Raw genomic sequence first — 17566 nt, forward strand, 5'->3', positions numbered from 1 at the left:
GCATTAGAAGATCTTACGTTATATCATTATATCTTCATGTGGGATATACATTTGTGTACACACCTGATGAAATTGTATGTTTCACTGAATCTCTAAGAGAAAATAAGGTTGCAAAGCCTGTCTAGGGTTTAATCTTAAACATGATATATTTCAATGTATTCAGTTACTATTCATTTGCTGAGTTTAACACATATAATGAAAAAAATAAATCTGTGACTGTGGTATGTGCAATAGTCATCACTTAGGGGTCTATTCATGAAGCAGTGAAAAGTGTGGAGAAGTGAGCCAGTGGAGAAGTTGGCCATGGCAACCAATCAGCATTGAAGTAACATTTATAATTTGCATACTATACATTTGTACGGAGCAGCTGATTGGTTGCCATTGGCAACTTCTCCACAGGCTCACTTCTCCACTCGTATCACTGCTTCATGAATAGACCCCTTAGTAACACCTTTGTAGTCTGGTAGTCTATCTATTCTTGTTTTAGTTTTCTGTTCTAGTGTCCATTGCAGGCTGGTACTTGGTAGAACTTTTTTTGCTGCGATAACAGCTGTAAGTCGGTTGTGGTAAGTTCTTACCAGCTTTGCTCACTGTTTTGGAGCTAGTTTTTCCTGTTCTTCCTTACAGATTTGCTCCAGATTGTTAAAGTTGGTTGGATGACACTAGTGGACTACATTGTTCAAATAGTGCCACAGATTCTTAGTTGGATAGAGCTGGACTTTGACTTGGCTAATGTAGAACAATGACCTTATTGTTGTTCAGCCATGCCAGTGTTGCTTTGGCCTTGTAATTGGGATCTTTGTCCTGCTAAACGTTGCGCTTTCTCCCAAACCTTAGTTGGATAACTGGTACACCTTCACTCCCGTCTCAGCCACTGAACTAGCACCAAGTCATAGTATATAGCTCAGTGGCTTCCCCCACAAGTCTTTCTTTTTACTCTGACACTGAGTTTTGAGGGATGACCTTGTCCATGATGCAGCTTCATTTCCTCATAGTTAATCCAACAGAGTTCACTGCACTTGGATGTTATTTTATAGCCTTTAACTATCTTATACATGTCTATAACTTTATCTGTCACTTCATAGAATTCTCTTTGGTCTTCCTTTTCACAACTTTCTCTCAGATTAACAGTACAATCAATGTTATTTGAATTGGGGGGTCATTAATTCATAAAAGCTTATCTCTTTTAAAGATTCACATATAGAGGCTAATTGAAAGCCAATTGTAAGTGTAATCATTTTCGTATGTGTAAGCTTGGAGCTTCCACAGCACATGGTGTTAAATACCAAAATAATCTGTGGACAAGTAATTAATTATGAGTTGAACATTTACTTTGAGCCTACTAATTCAGTATAAAAAATACTGTCTGGAACAAATGGTCTGTGTAAATGTCATCTATAATAAGACTAATCTGTTGACTCTTTAGGAAACTGAACACTTTTGCAAGTGTATGTATATGTGAACGTGTTACCTAACACTAGGGATAGTGTTTTTTATTATATAATATATGGGACTTCTATGGCACTATAGGCATATCCCTGTGACTGCCTGGCATATTTTGTGAAATGATTTGCACAATGACTTTTCCATGCAAGGGGTCTCAGACAAGTTTCCGTTATATGTGTTATGCAGGGGTGCAGAGGCTGAAGGATATGGAATATCTGGGGACGGTTGCCAGCATGTGCTTAAATTCTGATTATGCTACCGCTCTGTTTGAGGGAAAAGTGCAGCTACATATGGTAAGGATTCCAATTCATCTCTGTTTATGTTTTATTGAAAATCAGATTTTATTATTTCTTTTTAGATAATAAGACATACTCTATATGCACTTGCTGGTTAGTGGCCCGACATCTATCTAGGAGGAGTGCTGGGGTAAATGGAATGCAGAGTATTTGTATGAGCTGGTATTATTCTTTCATATGGGTAAATGTTATTATCCCAGCATTTTGCCTATAAGTTGGGTTTCTTACAGGAGACACAGTCCAGCTTTGCATCCTCTGTAGTTTCTCCAGCTTTAGTTTACTGTCTAAGGTGGTTGGGTATTTGGGGGGGGGCATATAATTTAACAAGGGATTGATAAGACTCCTTGGTAGGTCGTCTGGGTCCTAATATTGAAGCAGTTCGCGTTAGATTATTCAAATGTGTTTATCTTTCCCCAAAAAGTACTAGTCCAAAAGTTTAAGATGGTGACATTATACTCAGTGATTGCTACTATGGAAAGCAGGGCATTGGTTTACTCCATAGCAATAAAACATTCATGCACATTCTCACTGCAGCTTCCAAACCATGTTTAATATTTGTAATGGGTAACGTCTTTCCCATGAGAGGGGATAGCAGCTCTGTGTCTCCCTTTTTGGAGGACATGCTGATTAATGTGTGATCTCAGCAGTTGGGACATGTTAGGATGATATTTATGTGTTATTAAAAAGAAAATGTCCTCACTGACTGATTCCCTGCTAGACAACAGTGTGTATCCGCCATGGTACAATGGAAATGCACAATAGGGTCATTTCCTGTGTCCACACATGGGCTCAATATAATAGCCTGCGAGTTGCCGGAGGTGCTGGACTTTGCGCAAGTCTGGCCAATTTGTTAAAGCAGATGTTCTATATGGAATCTTTTGTCTAGGACTATAGAGGGATACAGACAATTGAGTTACAGTATGTTTGACCTTTAGGAGTCAGAGGGCACAAAAGAATGGGCTCCTCCTCCATCTTGTAACCCCGTATTCTTCTGCTCCTCCTCCTGTTGGAAGCAGGATGGGAAAGCATACTTGGGTACAGTAAAGAACGTGGCCCTCCCCTGGAGTAAACCTATCCCCAGATACACATGTTGAAATGCCTGGTGTGAAGGTATGCAGTGATGATGACATAGTAGCGCTATCTAGCTGCTTCTTGTTGGCTGACATCACATTTATTATCCCATTCTGATAGCTGATCTCTGCTCACACTCCATAGGTGCCAGCAGAGATCAGCTGGTGGGAGGTATCTCGTTTGCGTGTAGGCTCCTAAATCTCTCTTTTCCCCTTTATCTCTGTCTCTCACGTCCGGGTTATTTGTGCACTCTATTTTAGTTGCATTTAGGTAAGTGAAAAATGTGTTTTGGTAACTGGGAATTCTGCTGCGTTCTGCTCTCCAGATCGAAAGTGAGTCTCTGGAGGCTCAAGAAGAGAGGGAGACCCGTCTCTTCCCGTCAACAGATGAGAAGTATCGGATACTGTGCCATGCGCTGACCGGAGACTTTCTTGTTTATGGGACTAATGTAAGTGATTTCCTCTATTACAGTGCAGGTATATAATGTGAACCGAAACACAACATCTTTATATACCTATGCATAGATTTTAGTGTTTAACAACAAAAAAAAAAAAGACGTTCAAAAAATGATTATACTCTAATTGTCTTAAGGTAACACACGTAGCGATTTTTGCTTCATTTCTAAGCAATCTGACTAGATTACTTAGAAGTGAAGCATACATCGCTTCGTGTGTATGCCCCATAGCGATCACGATGCGCCACCCCGCGTGTTTCTATCGCTGACTCTAGATTGGCTTGCACCAGGATCTAGTCAGGTCACTCACTTCACCCCTGTATGAACTGAGCGGTCCCCCCGTCCTCCCCCCTCCGCTCAGCACACATCGCACTGATGGGGTGATTTCAGACCTGATCGTAGATGTTCTAAATTTAGCACATCTACGATCAGTTTCCCTAAACGCCGCCGGCCGGCCCCCTCCCACCCAGCGACTGCCTCGGCCTGTCAGTCAGGCAGAGGCGATCGCTGGGCTACGAGAGCCGTGGCTGTCTGCCATGCGCCGGTGCACTGTGGCACCGGGCGCACGCGCAGCAGCGATCAGGTCTGAATTAGCCCCTGAGTGCTGAGCGGGGCGAGAGATGTGTGCTGAGCGGTCTGTGATAGATCGTTCAGCACACATCTCCCTGTGTGTACCCCCTGTAAAGCCCCGTACACACTAGACAAGAAAATGAAAGATCTCGCTCAGAAGTCCCGATCTGAGCGAGATCTTTCACAATCTCGTCCAGTGTGTACACTCAACGTCGTTATTGATGCGCCCTCCCTGTAGACAACGTTCATCCTATAATATACAAGCATCTTTTATCTAATTTTTCTTCCTTGATCATTTTTGGCTAACCGTTCTGGTGAAAGATGTGTCCTGCTTTGTTATAGAGGACATTTGTTTCCTACAAAGTCATTGTACGCTATGACATACTGTGCTCATGTCCAGTGTTCATGCTAAACAGAGTAAGATTAATCACTGTGTACATCCCCATGTCTTCAGTAGAAACAAATCCCATTTCTCTGTCCCTAGACTGGACTCGTTAAGTACTTTTACCTTGAAGACTGGCAGTATGTGAATGAATATCGGCACCCGGTCAGCGTGAAGAAGGTCTTTCCTGATCTGTCTGGAACTAGATTGGTTTTAATTGATGAGAAGACTGAAGGCTTTGTATATTGCCCAGTAAGTAGTATAAGGATGTGTAGAACTCCTCATTTGGTCTCTATGTTTGGTTATAATGTCTCAGTGAGTTCTCACCTTGTCAGCACAATCTTGATAGTGGAACATACTCTACAAATATATATATATTGTTATTTGATGCTCAATTCTGATTACAACATCACCTTGAGTAACCAAGCACATAAACACTTTATATGGAAAACAATATTCACAGTGTATTCTGTATGAATATGATGAGCTTGGTTGAGGACAGACAGTGTTGTGTTTTTGTTTTTATTTAAAACACCTTTTATTTGTTTATTCAGTAAAATTATACCAATTACATAGATTAAGTGCAAATTACTAAAATAAATAATGTGCATATAGGGGGTAATTCTGAGTTAATCACAGCAGCAAGTTTATTAGCAATTGGGCAAAACCATGTGCACTGCAGGGGAGGCAGATATAACATGTGCAGAGAGAGTAAGATTTGGGTGGGTTATTTTGTTTCTGTTCAGGGTAAATACTGGCTGCTTTTTTTTTTACACTGCAAATTAGATTGCAGATTGAACTCACCACACCCAAATCTATCTCTCTCTGCACATGTTATATCTGTCCCCCCTGCAGTGCACATGGTTTTGCCCAACTGCTAAAAAATATCCTTCTGCGATCAACTTGGAATTACCCCCTATGTGTATGGTTTTAACTTATAATAATATGCAATTTTAATAGCTGGTCTCTAATGTCTGGATCAGTTCGTCCTAAAATGACCTAGGACTTGATGGCAAGGAGAGGTTGCAAGTATTCCTAATTAATGGTATACTAATTATTATTATAGCTCTTGTATTAATATCAACAATACCCATATAGCGGCATAGTGTATATCAGTGGTTGCTGCTAGGGACTGGAGGAGACAGACCCCATCCCCTCACCGCAAATGCTAGGGACTGGAGGAGACAGACCCCACCCTCTCACAGCTCTCAGTGACTTCTAGGGACTGGAGGAGACAGACCCCACCCCCTCACAGCTCTCAGCGGATGCTAGCGACTGGAGGAGACAGACCCCACCCCCTCACAGCTGTCAGCGGATGCTAGGGACTGGAGGAGACAGACCCCACCCCCTCACAGCGCTCAGCGAATGCTAGGGACTGGAGTAGACAGACCCCACCCCCTCACAGCTCACAGCGGATGCTAGGGACTGGAGGAGACAGACCCCACTCCCTCACGGCTCTCAGAAGCTGTTAGAGACCGGAGGAGACAGGCCCCTCCCCTCGGTCACTGACATTTAGGAGGCTGGAGCAGTGAAAGCACAAAGGAGGTTTGTAGCCTTCTATCAGCCAGAGCTGGGACCCCTATACAGCAGCCACCCCTCTGACTCACCCCCCCCCCCGCCCCCTCACTCCCCCCAGCTTCCTCTCTGAGCGTGTGCACTCTCACTTAAACCTGCTACGGGTGTGTCTGAACTCACTGTTACACTGTTATAATGGTCACCATGGGGCAATATTAACTCAGGTAACTTAAACAAAACCTGCTGCACTAAAGTTGCTATCCATTTGGTGCGGTACAGTGGATCCTTCTGTAATTTATCTGTCACATTTGTGTAATACATTTGTCTAATAATAGTTGTTAAAAAAAATATTTCAGGGCTAAACAAACTACAAATTACTTTTTAAGTGGAAGTTTTATAAGGTGGGAGTATTAACTGGTGAGAGAGTATTCTGAAGGTGAAGAACCACATCAAAAGAAAAAGCTTTCATTGCTTTGTGCCCGGATTATTATGTTTATTAATGTATTTATTTATATGCAATTCTTTCTGAAGCTTGGCAAAGACATTTCAGATTGCAATTTCAGGACTTGAAATTTCCCTTTAGTTTTATAATTTGTGTTTTGTTCATTTTCTTTCAGCTAAATGACAATTTGTACGAGATTCCGAACTTCTCTCCGACAATTAAAGGCATCTTATGGGAGAACTGGGCATTGGATAAAGGGGTCTTTTGTGCGTTTGACGATGATAAAGTGTTTACTTATGTCTTTCATAAAGATACCATACAAGGTATGCCACTACATATAATCTCCTGTACAGCTTATATAATTGTACAGGGAAAATAGATCGCCCTCTGGCTACAGAAGTTCTGGGTTCCCTGAAAATATTTTCAGTAGCATTGGGGAACAAACTCAAGACATCTAAATACTGTTTCTTGAAAAGCAAAGACTTCCATTTACAGTATGCTGACATAAATGTAACAATCAATATAAAGGCAGTGGTTTATAATAAAAGTATTGTAATCTAGATATGTTCGCATACATTTTTGCTGCAACCCCTCTTGGCACGCCATGACGCATCAGAATATTCTAGCATTGGGCGTATTTTGTGCAGAAAATGCGTCTTTTTACAACGCAATGTGTCTAGGACACACGAGGAGACTGACATTTGTATATCTGTGTTCGACTGAGTCTGAATCTGTACACGAGGTGCTGCAATGTAGCAGCCACAGCTTTTTTCTAACACAAGTTTTGTTCTGCTCCATATACAGACTCAGTCACACACAATATACTGTACAAGTGTCATATATCAAATTAATCAGCACAGTCTCCTTGTGCATCCTAGTCCAATTGTGTTGCGACTAAGAAGCATCTTCAGCAGAGTTGCACGGGACCTGTCGGCTCACTCACACCAGCCATCTCGCGCTGCGTGGCGTATTGAGGCTGGATTAATGAGGACGGATCTGTATATTTGTAATTTAAAGAAGTAGAATGTAACTATCAACTTAACCTTTGTGTCTGGTAAAGTATCTGAGGGCAGTCGTAGTGCTATGTCTACATCAGGTTGCTGTCTGCTGAATAAAGGGCCTGATTGAGAGACGAATACTAATTTCGCTGCGCTGCGGCTGTGCGAAAATATGCAAAAGCATCATGGAGTCCTCTGATGTTAAAAGACGCCAACTGCATGCTTCTGTGATCCAATGGCCGCATCTAAGGGCGAATCATCGGATCCTCTGCATGGACATTGGACATCTGAGTAACCCTCAGGTTACCCAGGATGTCCGACTAAACCACGCTGCCTGGGCCAGTGGAGCTGCCTCCGTGGAGGCTGCCACTGGCTTAGGCACACCCAGAGAACAGGGCAGATACACCCCCATTTTCTGGAACGGTCAACCGCCACGCCCCCAAATGGCTGCAGACTATCATTCACCTGGCGTCTGCAGCTGCACTGCAACCAACATTGCAGGCCAAGATCTGCTCATGCGCAGATTATCAAAAATCAGAGATTTGTGTGAATATCAATTCACCGTAAATCTCTGAATCAGGCCTAAGCCAGAACACTGATACCGACGTTTGTTAACGATACTAATGATTGTGCCACAAACATTAAATGCCACTTCCTACAAGTCTGCTAACTATTCCATGCAAACACCTAACGTGCTTTATCGTTTTGTCTTTATGGGGTTTTTGTTTTGTATTTTGCAGGCTCCAAAGTAATTTTAGCGGGTGGTACCAAGCTGCCTTATGGCCATAAGCCGATTCTCTTACACAATGGGGAACTGACCTGCCAGACCCAGAGTGGGATGTTGAACAGTATCTATCTAAGCACTCACAACTTCCTCGTCAACATGAAAGATGCAGATTCCAAAGAGCTGGTGAAAATGCTAACACAGGCTCTCATGCTGCGAAGGTAGGTCTGCAGTTCCTCAGTCGTCATTGTTATAACAGGTGTCCGACAGAATGACCACAGGAGTGTACATTGTTGTCAGGAGCCCGTTTTGGTGATTTGATGTATGTTCATTTCACTCTGGACATACTTTGAGGTATTGCAGCTGCCACTGGCCAATCCGCCTCACTTAAGGGGTGGGGAGGGGGGGCTTTCACTTTGGATCTCCCAGGGTTGGAGTATGCACAACACACTGCCCGAACCATCCATAGATATATCTGCAGATCAATTGATCTGCAGATATATCGATCAGTGTGTACTCACCTTAAGTTCATAAAGCTTTGTGTTTATTATAGATCAGGAATAAGAAGAATGTTGCAGAAGTGTCTGTAGTTGTGGGCAGCCGCGGAAGTCTGATTTGCTACCATATGCTAATGTAACAATCTGTAGGGCTAATGCAGAGTTTGTGTATCTGCAAGTGAGATGCTGTGCCACCCACTGATTTTGTGCCAGCCGCCGCACTCATGGTCACTAGTATTGGCACCTGCACTAGGCCCATGTCAGACAAGAATTCCATCAGAAGCAGGCCTCCCTTCCAGTGCCGTAACTAGGTGGGGGCCAATGGTGCATTGCCCACAGCGCAAATGCACTGAGGGCGCACCTCATGGCACCACACCCGCACGGCCGCACTTGTACACTGACTCTAACTCCGGCTGGCCGCCGCCGCCGCTGCTGCACGGGAGCACTGCTGCTGCTGGCGCTGACAGCTTCTCATTAAATTATGCTCGAGTCGGACAGCCGCGGCCTGCGAGCAGAGCGCAGGAAGTTTTTTCAGAGGAGGGGGTATCCGCTCCTCCCCGCTCCTGGCTCCTCCTCACCCCTGGCTCCTCCTCTTTGAGGCCAGCATCTGCCGGGGACAAAAGATTGCGCTGTCAGATGCCCGGCGCCGGCGGGGAGCGGGCACTGACGACAACTCTTAGGCCAGGTCACCACATCTTCAAGTTCCAGCCACCCCACAAACACAGGTAGCTGGGCTGGCGGATTGGGGTAGGAGGGGGGAGGTTTCTGACTGCTGTCAAACTTACACTCTCACTCTCTCTGTAACCCCCCCCCCCCCGACTCTGCTGCCGTAATGTGTAAAAATGGGGGACTGCTGCCATGATGTGTAAAAAAGGGGGACAGTACTGCTGTAATGTGTAAAAAGGGGGCCAGTGCTGCCGTAATGGGTAAAAAGGGGGACTGTTGCCGTACTGTGTAAAAAGGCGGACTGCTGCCGTAATGTGTAAAAAGGGGGACAGTGCTGCCGTAATGTGTAAAAAGGGGGACAGTGCTGCCGTAATGGGTAAAAAGGGGGACAGTGCTGACGTAATGGGTAAAAAGGAGGACTGTTGCCGTAATGTGTAAAAAGGCGGACTGGTGCCGTAATGTGTAAAAAGGGGGACAGTGCTGCCGTAATGTGTAAAAAGGGGGACAGTGCTGCCGTAATGGGTAAAAAGGGGGACAGTGCTGCCGTAATGGGTAAAAAGGGGGACTGTTGCCGTAATGTGTAAAAAGGCGGACTGCTGCCGTAATGTGTAAAAAGGGGGACAGTGCTGCCGCAATGTGTAAAAAGGGGACTGCTGCCGTAATGTGTAAAAAGGGGGACTGTTGCCGTAATGTGTAAAAAGGCGGACTGCTTCCATAATGTGTAAAAAGGGGGACAGTGCTGCCGTAATGGGTAAAAAAGGGGACGCTGTCTGCTGTAATGTGTAAAAAGGGGGACGCTGTCTGCCGTAATGTGTAAAAAGGGGACGCTGTCTGCCGTAATGTGTAAAAAGGGGGATGCTGTCTGCCGTAATGTGTAATAAGGGGGACGCTGTCTGCCGTAATGTGTAATAAGAGGACGCTGTCTACCATAATGTGTAAAAAGGGGGACGCTGTCTGCCGTAATGTGTAAAAAGGGGCTCTACCTGGTGTAGTGGCGCTACTGTGCGGCATCATTTTAATAATGGAGACTACTGTGCACCATACTATGAATTGGTATTATTTTGTGGCCATGCCCCTTCCCCATGAAGCCACGCCCCTATATATTTTTCACGCGCCTGCGGCGCGCACTGCCCCTATCTTGCATCGGGGGGGGCGCCAATGCCGTTTCTTGCACACAGCGCTAAAATGCCTAGTTACGGCACTGCTCCCTTCCCCATACCCACTACTCAGAATCTGCCCTATACCCTTTCATTGTTCACACCCATTTACCACCCAAAGATACAGAAAGACAGATCTGGCCAAGTTCCGTCTGACTCTGACTAGTATGTACATATCCAGAGATGTATAAAGAGCCTAATTCATGTTTGTACGCATTGCTGATGTTCACGCATCGGATGTGCACATTGCTGATTTGTGGAAGCCTCCCTGCCTCCGCAGCTAGGCATGCAGAGCCGCCATATTTCGGGGACGCAGCGGCCGCATGCGATGTCACGCAGCCACCCCAAACCCGCCTCCGTTTCCAACGAAACACCCGCCCAACCCCGAGTCGACGCCCCCGCAACGCCATGTCGATGCCCTGCGAATGCCTCTGCCCGTCAGTCAGAAAGAAGCATCAGCATAACTGAAATGCGACCGCATCTCCCTGGCCCACGCAGTGCGGATCCTGCATGTGCGCACTATGGCGTCCTTAGGCCCTATTTGAGAAATTCCCCTAAGAACTTGAAGCCTGGTTGTTGTCCCTAATACTGTAGTTTAGAAAAGAGTTTTTATTTAAGGAAGATTTCATGTGTAACTAATTCCTATAAAACTACTGAATTACATGGAGGATCATTATTATATTTAATGAATTATATAAACTTATACATTCTATAAATGACATTATGCATCTTTACTTATGTACACATTACTAACCGCTATGGGGGTTATTCAGAGATAAACACAGATTGCTGCATACGCAGCCAGATCTGCGTTCATCTCTGCACATGCTGGGGGCCGCCCAGCACAGGTCAAGGTCACCCAGCATGTGTAGCACCGCCCAGCACAGGGCAACATCACCCAGCATGTGTAGCACCGCCCAGCACAGGGCAAGGCCGCCCAGCATGTGTGAGGCCGCCTCCAGATGCATCCACAATCTAATTGCAGACGCATCGGAACCAAGGTTGACCCCTGGCAGCGCAGCTTGGCTATGCTATCAGACGGGCAGCGGCCATTTTTTTTAATTATGGGAGCTGCTGCATGTTACATCACGCAGCCGCCCCGAAAACGGTCCCGGGCCGCCCCCGTTCACCCCGTCCCCCCAACACCATGTTGCCACTCCGCAAACGCCGGCCGCTGTCAATCACATTGCAGTTGCATCCATCGGGGATGCGACCGCAATGTGTGTGTCCGCGCAGCCGCTGTGCAGCCGCTGCGCATGCAAAGTTTGCCGCCAAACTGTGCAGCGGGCTGCATCAGCGGCTGGGTCTGAATGATCCTCTATATGCATATTTTAGTTTGAATATTTTCTGCTGATTTATGGTTAAAATGTGATATTCTTTTACATTTTTTTATTTATTTTATAATTGAATTGTTTTTATAGGTTTGTTTATTTGCCCATCTTTATATATCCAACTAGGATGTTAGAAACGTTTAATGTTTTTATACATTGAAGAATAAATCTTTCAAACTATAATTTGTTCTATTCAAAATATACAGTATGTAGCGCAGCTTCTTTACCCTCCTTTGGGCTATTATGTAGGGGATGACTTATTTCGGAGAAGTAGCTTTTTTACTTTGTACAGTGCATCCGGAAAGTGTTCACAGCGCTTCACTTTTTCCACATTTTGTTATGTTACAGCCTTATTCCAAAATGGAATAAATGAATTTTCTCTAACGTCCTAGTGGATACTGGGGTTCTGTACTTCAGTACCATGGGGTATAGATCGAGTCCACTGAAGCCTGGCACTTTAAAACCTTTAGTGTGTGTATGTGTGTGCTGGCTCCTCCCCTCTATGCCCCTCCTACCAGACTCAGTTTTAGAAAATGTGCCCAAGGAGCCGGGTGCATCTCTCTGGAGCTCCAGAGAGTTTCCTTTATTTTTATTTTAGTTTGTTATTTTCAGGTAGCTCTGGTTGGCAACCAGTCTACCTGCTTCGTGAGACTTAGAGGAGGGACCGAGCCAACCTGCTGAGGGTTAATGGTTCGTAATCCCAGCTGACGGGACACTGAGCTCCTGAGGTACTGATCACACATCGTTAGTATGTGTGCCCACACCAGCAGCTAGCCGCCACCCTCTAACAAATGACAAATGCCGAAGTTTCAAGATGTGGTGAGTGCTACACTGGGGTCCCTGGTTAGCGGGTCCCCGGTGCAGTTTGGCGGCAAGTCTCGTAGAGGTCACGGGCCTAGAGCTGCGGTGCCCACCGCGGACAAACTGGCTCAGGGCTGATGCCCCACAGTGCTCACTGTCACTGAAGGCTTTGTGTGCAATGTATACATTTTCTCTATCGTCCTAGTGGATGCTGGGGTTCCTGAAAGGACCATGGGGAATAGCGGCTCCGCAGGAGACAGGGCACAAAAAGTAAAGCTTTAGGATCAGGTGGTGTGCACTGGCTCCTCCCCCTATGACCCTCCTCCAAGCCTCAGTTAGATTTTTGTGCCCGGCCGAGAAGGGTGCAATCTAGGTGGCTCTCCTAAAGAGCTGCTTAGAAAAGTTTAGCTTAGGTTTTTTATTTTACAGTGAGTCCTGCTGGCAACAGGATCACTGCAACGAGGGACTTAGGGGAGAAGAAGTGAACTCACCTGCGTGCAGGATGGATTGGCTTCTTTGGCTACTGGACATTAGCTCCAGAGGGACGATCACAGGTACAGCCTGGATGGTCACCGGAGCCTCGCCGCCGGCCCCCTTGCAGATGCTGAAACGAGAAGAGGTCCAGAATCGGCGGCAGAAGACTCCTCAGTCTTCTTAAGGTAGCGCACAGCACTGCAGCTGTGCGCCATTTCCTCTCAGCACACTTCACACGGCAGTCACTGAGGGTGCAGGGCGCTGGGAGGGGGGCGCCCTGGGAGGCAAATGAAAACCTTTTTTGGCTAAAAATACCTCACATATAGCCTCCGGGGGCTATATGGAGATATTTAACCCCTGCCAGAATCCATTAAAGAGCGGGAGACGAGCCCGCCGAAAAAGGGGCGGGGCCTATCTCCTCAGCACACAGCGCCATTTTCCCTCACAGAAAGGCTGGAGGGAAGGCTCCCAGGCTCTCCCCTGCACTGCACTACAGAAACAGGGTTAAAACAGAGAGGGGGGGCACTAATTTGGCGTTAGAAATATATATAAAAGATGCTATAAGGGAAAACACTTATATAAGGTTGTCCCTATATAATTATAGCGTTTTTGGTGTGTGCTGGCAAACTCTCCCTCTGTCTCTCCAAAGGGCTAGTGGGTCCTGTCCTCTATCAGAGCATTCCCTGTGTGTGTGCTGTGTGTCGGTACGTGTGTGTCGACATGTATGAGGACGATGTTGGTGAGGAGGCGGAGCAATTGCCTGTAATGGTGATGTCACTCTCTAGGGAGTCGACACCGGAATGGATGGCTTATTTAGGGAATCACGTGATAATGTCAACACGCTGCAAGGTCGGTTGACGACATGAGACGGCCGACAAACAATTAGTACCGGTCCAGACGTCTCAGAAACACCGTCAGGGGTTTTAAAACGCCCGTTTACTTTAGTCGGTCGACACAGACACAGACACGGACACTGAATCCAGTGTCGACGGTGAATAAACAAACGTATTCCTTATTAGGGCCACACGTTAAGGGCAATGAAGGAGGTGTTACATATTTCTGATACTACAAGTACCACAAAAGAGGGTATTATGTGGGATGTGAAAAAACTACCGTAGTTTTTCCTGAATCAGATAAATTAAATGAAGTGTGTGATGATGCGTGGGTTCCCCCCGATAGAAAATTATGGGCGGTATACCCTTTCCCGCCAGAAGTTAGGGCGCGTTGGGAAACACCCCTTAGGGTGGATAAGGCGCTCACACGCTTATCAAAACAAGTGGCGGTACCGTCTATAGATAGGGCCGTCCTCAAGGAGCCAGCTGACAGGAGGCTGGAAAATATCATAAAAAGTATATACACACATACTGGTGTTATACTGCGACCAGCGATCGCCTCAGCCTGGATGTGCAGAGCTGGGGTGGCTTGGTCGGATTCCCTGACTAAAAATATTGATACCCTTGACAGGGACAGTATTTTATTGACTATAGAGCATTTAAAGGATGCATTTTCTATATATGCGAGATGCACAGAGGGATATTTGCACTCTGGCATCAAGAGTAAGTGCGATGTCCATATCTGCCAGAAGATGTTTATGGACACGACAGTGGTCAGGTGATGCAGATTCCAAACGGCACAAAGGTGTATTGCCGTATAAAGGAAGAGGAGTTATTTGGGGTCGGTCCATCGGACCTGGTGGCCACGGCAACTGCTGGAAAATCCACCGTTTTTACCCTAAGTCACATCTCTGCAGAAAAAGACACCGTCTTTTCAGCCTCAGTCCTTTCGTCCCTATAAGAGTCATATCTGCCCAGGGATAGAGGAAAGGGAAGAAGACTGCAGCAGGCAGCCCATTCCCAGGAACAGAAGCGTTCCACCGCTTCTGCCAAGCTCTCAGCATGACGCTGGGACCGTACAGGACCCCTGGATCCTACATGTAGTATCCCAGGGGTACAGATTGGAATGTCGAGACGTTTCCCCTTCGCAGGCTCCTGAAGTCTGGTTTACCAAGGTCTCCCTCCGACAAGGAGGCAGTATGGGAAACAATTCACAAGCTGTATTCCCAGCAGGTGATAATCAAATTACCCCTCCTACAACAAGAAAAGGGGTATTATTCCACATTATATTGTGGTACTGAAGCCAGAAGGCTAGGTGAGACCTATTCTAAATCTAAAAAAATTTGAACACTTACAAAGGTTCAAATCAAGATGGAGTCACTCAGAGCAGTGATAACGAACCAGGAAGAAGGGGACTATATAGTGTCCCGAGACATCAGGGATGCTTACCTCCATGTCCAAAATTTGCCCTTCTCACTAAGGGTACCTCAGGTTCGTGGTACAGAACTGTCACTATCAGTTTCAGACGCTGCCGTTTGGATTGTCCACGGCACCCCGGGTCTTTACCAAGGTAATGGCCGAAATGATGATTCTTCTTCGAAGAAAAGGCGTCTTAATTATCCCTTACTTGGACGATCTCCTGATAAGGGCAAAGTCCAGGGAACAGTTGGAGGTCGGAGTAGCACTATCTCGGATACTGCTACAACAGCACGGGTGGATTCTAAATATTCCAAAATCGCAGCTGATCCCGACGACAAGTCTGCTGTGCCTAGGGATGATTCTGGACACAGTCCAGAAAAAGGTGTTTCTCCCGGAAGAGAAAGCCAGGGAGTTATCCGAGCTAGTCAGGAACCTCCTAAAATCAGTGCATCATTGCATAAGGGTCCTGGTAAAGATGGTGACTTCCTACGAAGCAATTCCATTCGGCAGATTTCACGCAAGAATTTTTCAGTGGGATCTGCTGGACAAATGGTCCGGATCGCATCTTCAGATGCATCAGTGGATAACCCTAGGACAAGGGTGTCTCTCCTGTGGTGGTTACAGAGTGCTCATCTTCTAGAGGGCCGCAGATTCGGCATTCAGGATTGGATGCTGGTGACCACGGAGGCCAGCCCGAGAGGCTGGGGAGCAGTCACACAAGGAAAAAATTTCCAGGGAGTGTGATCAAGTCTGGAGACTTTTCTCCACATAAATATACTGGAGCTAAGGGTAAATTTATAATACTCTAAGCTTAGCAAGACCTCTGCTTCAAGGTCAGCCGGTATTGATCCAGTGGGAAAAACATCACGGCAGTCGCCCACGTAAATAGACAGGGCGGCACAAGAAGCAGGAGGGCAATGGCAAAAACTGCAAGGACTTTTCGCTGGGCGGAAAATCATGTGATAGCACTGTCAGCAGTGTTTCATTCCGGGAATGGAAACTGGGAAGCAGACTTCCTCAGCAGGCACGACCTCCACCCGGCAGAGTGGAAACTTCATCGGGAAGTTTTCCACATGATTGTAAACCGTTGGGAAATACCAAAGGTGGACATGATGGCGTCCCGTCTGAACAAAAAACGGGACAGGTATTGCGCCAGGTTAAGAGACCCTCAGGCAATAGCTGTGGACGTTCTGGTAACACCATGGATGTACCAGTCGGTGTATGTGTTCCATCCTCTGCTTCTCATACCTAAGGTACTGAGACTTATAAGACGTAGAGGAGTAAGAACTATACTCATGGCTCCGGATTGGCCAAGAAGGACTTGGTACCCGGAACTTCAAGAGATGCTCACAGAGGACTTATGGCCTCTGCCGCTAAGAAGGGACTTGTTTCAGCAAGTACCATGTCTGTTCCAAGACTTACCGCAGCTGCGTTTGACGGCATGGCGGTGGAACGCCGGATCCTAAGGGAAAAAGGCATTCCGGAAGAGGTCATTCCTACCCTGGTCAAAGCCAGAAAGGAGGTGACCGCACAACATTATCACCACATGTGGCAAAAATATGTTGCGTGGTGTGAGGCCAGAAAGGCCCCACGAAGAAATTTCAACTCGGTCGATTCCTGCATTTCCTGCAAACAGGAGTGTCTATGGGCCTCAAATTGGGGTCCATTAAGGTTCAAATTTCGGCCCTGTCGATTTTCTTCCAGAAAGAAGTGGCTTCAGTTCCTGAAGTCCAGAAGTTTGTCAAGGGAGTATTGCATATACAACCCCCTTTTGTGCCTCCAGTGGCACTGTGGGATCTCAACGTAGTTCTGGGATTCCTCAAATCACATTGGTTTAAAACCAGTCAAATCTGTGGATTTGAAGCATCTCACATGAAAAGTGACCATGCTCTTGGCCCTGGCCTGGACCAGGCGAGTGTCAAATTGGTGGTTTTTTTCTCAAAAAAGCCCATATCTGGTTGTCCATTTGGACAGGGCAGAGCTGCGGACTCGTCCCCAGTTCTCTCCCTAAGGTGGTGTCAGTGTTTCACCTGAACCAGCTTATTTTGGTGCCTTGCGCCTACTAGGGACTTGGAGGACTCCAGGTTGCTAGATGTTGTCAGGGCCCTGTAAATATAGGTTCCAGGACGGCTGGAGTCAGGAAAACTGACTTGCTGTTATCCTGTATGCACCCAACAAACTGGGTGCTCTTGCTTCTAAGCAGACTATTGCTAGTTGGATGTGTAATACAATTCAGCTTGCACATTCTGTGGCAGGCCTGCCACAGCCAAAATATGTAAATGCCCATTCCACAAGGAAGGTGGGCTTATCTTGGGCGGCTGCCCGAGGGGTCTCGGCTTTACAACTTTGCCGAGCGGCTATTTAGTCAGGGGCAAACACGTTGGTAAAATCCTACAAATTTGATACCCTGGCTAAGGAGGACCTGGAGTTCTCTCATTCGGTGCTGCAGAGTCATCCGCACTCTCCCGCCCGTTTGGGAGCTTTGGTATT

At 46.4% G+C, this 17566-nt stretch overlaps 1 protein-coding gene across 1 annotated transcript in view; it reads left to right on the forward strand.

Annotated features, from left to right (window-relative positions):
* The window catches only part of WDR19 (WD repeat domain 19), a 237992-nt gene that overhangs the window by 146085 nt on the left and 74341 nt on the right, over window positions 1-17566 (forward strand). Inside the window, exons 10-15 of the mRNA XM_063957071.1 lie at window positions 628-734; window positions 1596-1739; window positions 3139-3261; window positions 4322-4471; window positions 6352-6499; window positions 7915-8119. Of these exons, the coding sequence (XP_063813141.1) occupies window positions 628-734; window positions 1596-1739; window positions 3139-3261; window positions 4322-4471; window positions 6352-6499; window positions 7915-8119 (877 nt within the window). The remainder of the gene's footprint in view (window positions 1-627; window positions 735-1595; window positions 1740-3138; window positions 3262-4321; window positions 4472-6351; window positions 6500-7914; window positions 8120-17566) is intronic.

Source organism: Pseudophryne corroboree, chromosome 1, assembly GCF_028390025.1.
Source record: "Pseudophryne corroboree isolate aPseCor3 chromosome 1, aPseCor3.hap2, whole genome shotgun sequence".
Taxonomy (NCBI): Eukaryota; Metazoa; Chordata; class Amphibia; order Anura; family Myobatrachidae; genus Pseudophryne; species Pseudophryne corroboree.